The 6,837-nt window shown below is 35.9% G+C and overlaps 1 protein-coding gene across 1 annotated transcript in view; it reads left to right on the top strand.

Annotated features, from left to right (window-relative positions):
• Positions 1-5,560, top strand: part of LOC112404513 (rab proteins geranylgeranyltransferase component A 1-like) — a gene marked incomplete at its 5' end in the record, with an annotated part of 15,011 nt that extends 9,451 nt beyond the window's left edge. Inside the window, one exon of the mRNA XM_024752501.1 lies at positions 2,222-5,560. Coding sequence (XP_024608269.1) covers positions 2,222-2,413 — 192 coding nt within the window. The remainder of the gene's footprint in view (positions 1-2,221) is intronic.
• Between the last annotated feature and the right edge of the window lie 1,277 nt (positions 5,561-6,837).

A 6,837-nucleotide genomic window follows, 5' to 3' on the forward strand; every position in this document is an offset into this window, starting at 1 on the left:
AAAGGAGAAAAACGTGTAAACAAATGACATTGCAGTGTGGTATATGCAATAAGAGAATGATATCGAAAGTATAAAAGTATTATAGAGGAGCCATGAGTTGTATCTAGGAGTCAGAGAACCTTACAGGGAAGAATATAAAAGATGAGTAGCAATTCTTCATCCAAGTGATAGACAGTCAAATTGATAGCATTTGCACCAGCCCAGGGTGTAAACATCATGGTATGTTTAAGAAAGTACCAATAAACAGGTAACAGTGTAGCAAAAGGCCTGAGAGGCAGAGATGGGATGAAGAAGAAGATGATGAGACCGGAGAAGATAGGCCTGAAGGGTGTTGTTTGCCATAAGTATCTTGGATTTTTATCCTGTTGGAAGAGTTTTAAGCCAAAAAAAGGCATAAACAGAATTTCATTTTCCACTGACCCTTCTAAGGGCAGCATAAAGATGGATTACACAGGGGAACCCTAGCGGCAAAATGACCAGTCCAGTTCTGAGATGTTGCAGTTGTCCAGGGGAAAGATGGTGCATGTCTGGGCTATGTCTCTAGTGGAGGAACAGGTGGAGTCAAGAACTAAGAGATAAAATTGATAGGATTTGCTCACTGATTGCATGCAGAGAGTAAAGGAGAAGGAGAACTTCTATAGGCAGACAAGGTAGAGATAACAGACACAATGACCATTAGAGGAACTAAAGTGTGAGGTAGAGGCTCTGTCTGACCTCAGTCCTGCTTCTGGGGACTAAATGTCTCCAGCAAAGATGTATATGGTATGACCCCAGGATGGAAGCAAAGCAGGCATCTCAAATATTTAATTTCAAAATATCCATAATAAAATGGCATGTCTAAAAATATAATTTTGAACTATACTTAAGAAGGAAAGAAGCTATTTTTCTCTCCCTGTCCCTTCTTTCAACTCGACACCAAAGCTCAAAAGTTTCTGCTTAACCAACCCTTCACCCTATCCCAAAGATACTGGTTTTATTCACCTGATGTAAGAGTTTACCAGCTATAGATGGCCAAATGGCAAATAGTTTCTATTTTGCAGCCCATATAATGTATTTTGCAACTACTCAACTCCACCATTGCAGTGCAAAAGCAGCCATAGACCATAGATAAATGAATGAGAGTAACTGTGTTCCAGTAAAGCTTTACTTATGAAAACAGGCAGCAGACTGAATCTGACATGTGGGCCATAGTTGTCAACTCCTGACCTAATGGATGACTTTGCGTGTACTTTGGGAAGAAGGGTTGAAGTGGTACAGACAGACATTGTAACCTTTAAAGCAAAACAAGCATATGTTTAAAACCGTTTAATGATGTTCTTTTACCAGTAGGCTAGAGTGCAAGCTCCCTAGCCTGGCAGGGACCCTTATCTAACAAAGAACTGTATTCATCTAAATAATAGCAGGAATATGTTTAGAATAGAATAGCAGTGCTACTTGCCACATTTACTTTCTTGTATGTGTGTGTATTTGTTGTTGTTAATTAAGATCACATTTACCTTATTATTCTCTTACCCTGCCAGACTAAGCTCAGCTTAAATCTCAACATTTTAATTTATGTTATTATTAATAGCAATGATTACAGTTACCAAATAGAGAGGCTTACTTTACTCTCTGCCATTCTATAGGCAAGGAGAGCAAGGCTCAGAAGCTGAGTAAGCATTCCTCAGATCACATTGCTGCTAAGTGGCAGAGCCAGCATTTGGGCATGGTTATCTATTCAGTGTCCATTGTCTTGGACACTGTGTTATATTCCTCAAAGCACAGGGAGAGGAAAATTAGAAAAGCAAATAGTAGAGCAAACAATGAAGAATTTTCTTGATTTGAACAATGACTTGTTAAACTTAGTATATGCTAAATTAGACTGTACAAATATCACAAACAGGCTCTATTAGGAAATTATATAAAGGATATAAAGGGAAATTGTATTTCTGTTGACATGTAGAATGAATGACCTTAAAATCTCAACTATCTGAGCACTTCATAAAGAGTCTTAGCAAGTACTGATATACTTGAAGGATGGGCCTGAATGAATGTATAAATTAAAGGGAGAAAAGTCATGGAGTTCTGAAAGCAGTTTTTAGAAGCTTGTGTGTGCTGTGTAAAGTTCTACAACTTAAAGAAAATTTTAAGGGTGATACTTCATTGTTTTGATAGTTCCAGAAAGGCACATACATTTTACGTTAATGTTCAAAAACTCTTGTGCCCTTCCTTCCCTGGCCAGGCTGAAGCACTTTTCCAACAAATCTGCCCCAACGAAGACTTCTGTCCACCCCCACCAAATCCTGAAGACATTATCCTTGATGGAGACAGTTTACAACCAGAGGCTTCAGAATCCAGTGCTATACCAGAGGCCAACTCAGAGACTCCCAGGGAAAGCACAAATCTGAGAAATCCAGAGGAGCCCTCTGAATAACGAGTATACACCAAACTGAATAGCACATTTTGGAAAATCCTCCTAGCCTCAGAGTCCTCTTGATGGAAGAAAGGTTTGAAAAATGTTACAAAGCAGCAGCCAGTTGACATGCAGAATTACCAAGAGAAACAGATGATAGAAATCCAAAAGGGAATTTTCCTTAAAAAGGACATTCCAAGACCACAAAACACTTGTAAAGCACATTGACTTGCCTGCTTTAAGATACCAAACCTGTGGAATTAGCAGATAAAAATTATAAGTGGATTGATTCCCAGAAATATAGCTATGTTTATGAAAGTGATCCTATGCATTGTTAATAATTCTATGGTATTAGGACAGCTTTTGCTTGCCACTTTGGATCTTTGTTTGAAAACCACATCTTCAAAATCTGCTTACATATTTCCTTTGATTATTTGAGTTATATTTCCTTTATGGGTATGAGCATCGTGACACAAATGATAAAAGCATACGTAAATATAGCTGATAAAAACTAAAGTGTCATGATCCAGGCAGGAGCCTATGCTTGAAATAGAGGTTTGTTTTGTTTTCTATCTTGAGTATTGAAAATGCTAATATTAAAGTAGACACTTTTATAAACAAGTCATGAGTTCATTACTCAGTGCTTTTTTCTTTTAAATGTTAGTAGTGATATTTGTATGTGAATCCTGAACATACTAGGAAGGCTCAATACTGAAGAAGTGGAAAGATTTGAATAGGCTCATTGGTATTTGGAAATTCTGTCTAGTCGAGTATCTGGAGCACTAGCCTAATTGTCTGTGGACCTAATTTAGTCCTAGCTATGCCACCGATGATATTAAGCAAATTGTTTAACTTCTGGGCCTCAGTTTCTCCATATGTCTACTGTATGAGAATGATATTGAAGATAAATGCAGTGCCATCCTTAGAATGTTTTTTCTGGAATAAAAGTTGTTTCAGAATTTTCTCATTGTCTTGGGGGTGAATATCAAAGATCTCATGCAGCAAATAACTGTTTGCTGTCACCTCCCCCAACACAATAGATCACAGTGTTCTTATTGCATTAAGCTTTTAAAATAAAAATCTATTTCCTTAATTAGTATTTTATAGTCTAATAGAAAAGTAAACATAGTAACGTGAAATTGTGGTTTTGAATCTTAATAAGGAAAACAGTCTATAAACTCTTCATATTCCTCTTCTAGTAGGTAAACCTGAAACAACCAAGGACTCTAAATAGAATATGACAATTGGTAAACCCTAATATGCACTTAACTTTTAAAAATACAAGGGCTGTACCTAGGCAGCAAATCTAGTTACAGTGACAGTGCCTATATTAAAATCTTTCCAAATGCCAAGCTCTAATGGTTTACCTTTTTTGAGCAATAGTTTGGACTCAACAACTTATTTCAATAAATAAATACATTAAAAGTGTGTTGTCATGCAGTCTGGCCTATCTTGCTGATCAGAGAGCCATGGCTACAGTAGAAAGCACATAGTTCTTACATACTTCAGCTGCAGCAGGGCTCTGACCTCTCCAGATTTCAGAGAAGATCTTAAAGGAAACCAGCTCTGTCAGGTCACAGACTCACGAGAAATGGAAAAAATCAAGGAATGTAGCTCTTGCCTCACCTTTTAAACCCCCTGCGGATATAGCTGAATCCAGAAGAAAATCTTCCCAGCCTCTCAGGCTACTCCTAATCCTTCTCCCCATTGTATAGCCTCTCTCCTATCTCTTTAATCTCCTCTATCCCTTTCTTCCCCTTTTATAATGTTATACAAATCAGGGACAATAGAATCACATTATAACCTACTTTGTTACATGGATTCAGATCCATCTTAAATCATATTTCCTGAAACCCAACCACGGCATGCGCTAAATGCACAATACATACCTATAAGCACCGGGTATTGGCTCTGCCCCGCAGTACGAGCAATATAAAAGCTTCCACTACATGAGAGTATTGAGTCTGAATACAATTGCAGTAAACTGCACCAATTAAGATATTGTACTTTGTTATAGTCTTAGAGTTAAGGCCTCTTGATGCAGCATGCACACTTATATAAACAGCCAATCAGGGTACACCCAGAATGACTAGAAAAATACTGATAGCTTTACTACAGCTCTCTAAAACAATGAAGGAGATATTCTGTGGTCTCATGGCCCAGTCCATACTGTACCCTATTTCATCCATTAGCCAGCATCGGAATTTCTCTTCCAGGTTATTTATTAAATACTGTTGAAATGTTTAAAAGCTCCTGAATATGATTAGTGATGATTAAGATAATACACAACTGTTAAAAACCTTGTGTTAGAGAACTTTAGATATTTCCTGTTGCCTCAGAATGTAATAGAAATTATTCTAAGAGCATTCTTTTCAGCTATCTTAATTACTGCAATTACTTGTTTCCATAGCTTTAAAGGAAAACCTTTTAGTTTTGTTGTAAAACCATAAGCCTGAAGTCATATGAATAAAATATAAATGCTGTATGTGATGCAGAAATTTCAGTAGCTAATTTTAAATTTTGAAAATAGCTATTATCAAAGAATTTTTATTCATGTGTTTAAAATGTTTATGTTATGCATGCTTCTTATTAACCAAAAATGATAATACCATTCAGTTTAGTGATCAACATGAAAACTGGTTACTAACCCTATGTTGCTACTGTATTTTTGTCTAGTTGGTATGCCTGCCCAGAAAAAGATAGATATATATGATATGTATATTATAAACATATATTTTTCTATAGGAAAACTGAGTTATAATTTCCCCATCTTCTATGATATCTAGCTGCTCATAGGAAAATAGTCATGTTAATGGTTAACTTCTGGAATAGTAGTTTCTGAGATGGGCAGCCCTTTGTGTAAAATAATGGCCACACTAATAATTAACTTCTGTCACAGCTGTAGTTCTGAAGAAGGCAGCCCTTTGTCTAAAGTGCTAAAAACCTTGAAAAAAGTTTGTTGAAATTTGATTGCTAAATAGTAGTGATCCTTCAAAGCAGTTTTCTTACAAATAAGTTATTTACTGCTATTGGTATTGGATAATTTCTCTCTCAACTCTTGATTGATTTTTCTTATATGCATTTCCAAAAGCATGAATATATGATTATTCATAATTTGCACACTGTAACAGTAAGTTTTCAGAGGAAATAAAGTCTGTTTTTAATGCCTTTCAGGCGTGGTATCCTATTTTTTAATATTAAAATTTTGTATATATGCCAAGAAATTAAAAATTGTCTTGGAACTGATTTATTTGTTGATACTGGTCTGTTACTTAAATTATTAGTTAATTGTCCAGCTGTATACTTGGTTTTATTCCTAGGCATCTGCCAACTGTGTCAGGTTTGTGAAAAAGGCAATCAAATGATACATGGGTATGTTTACTTAGCAAACTGTTCTAGATGCCAGCATCAGATCTCATTCTGTTTGAAATCAGTGTTCTGAGGCATGGGATATGGCTTTACGATACATTACCTGCAAACTGTTTTCGCATCTCACTTAGTGTATGAGAATCTGAAACGTTTTTCTTATTTACTTGCTGAGTGTGAACCTGAAGTGTTTGTCTTTGTGGTCGTTGAGTCCCCAACAGCTTACTTGCAACAGATAAGAGACTGCTGATGTTCTTTTCATGCAGAAATCATTCACTGAACTATGATTTGTTCTTGCATCAAATAATTGAAGAAGAGTGACATTTTCTTTCAATTCCAAGTCATTTTTAAACCTTCCCAGACAGGACGTATTCAAAAGGTAACATCATTATTTCAAAACTGGCAATTTATCTGTGAGATTATTAATGAATCAAGTTTAAGAAAGATAAGGTTAATTGAATTTTTAAACAAGTAACTGTATTATCCTTCAAGCACCTTGGAGTTCATAAGAGTATTCACACTTTTTCTTAAACAAGTGTTTTGATATGTTTCAATTCTCTTCTTTAATGATGGCTTTTTTAAAATGCAAGAGGTTTAACACAACATCCCAGGTCATACTTTGAAGGCCACTTTTCTTTCTATTAACGTAGTTTAGCTGTGGGGCTGCAATGAGATGCCCTTCCCATACAAGTTGCCACATCTGCTCTTTCTAGTGATGATGACTCTTAGGACCATTTGACAGATTGTAATCATTAGAACTTGAATCCTAGTAGACTGGAGGGTCTTTTCACCTATCACTACAGGGAGATTTATGCTGGTAACACCTATTAATGTTAATAGGACTTGCATGTGTAAATCCTCTTCCTGTCAATGAGACAGTTGACCCCTAAAAGAAATATTCTTTAGAGATGGACAACTTTCTACTCGAGAAGCATTAGTGAATTGTTCTATTCAAATTTTTCATGTGTGGGAAAAAAATCTCAAGACTATACTAATTCAGCAAAGGATTTGTAGAGCTTGAAAAGATGAAATAATAGCTCTTAGTTTTCTATTCACATTCTAATATATATTAGATACTA

The sequence above is a fragment of the Neophocaena asiaeorientalis genome, unplaced genomic scaffold (genome assembly GCF_003031525.2).
Source record: "Neophocaena asiaeorientalis asiaeorientalis breed wild unplaced genomic scaffold, Neophocaena_asiaeorientalis_V1.1 scaffold759, whole genome shotgun sequence".
NCBI classification, from domain to species: Eukaryota; Metazoa; Chordata; class Mammalia; order Artiodactyla; family Phocoenidae; genus Neophocaena; species Neophocaena asiaeorientalis.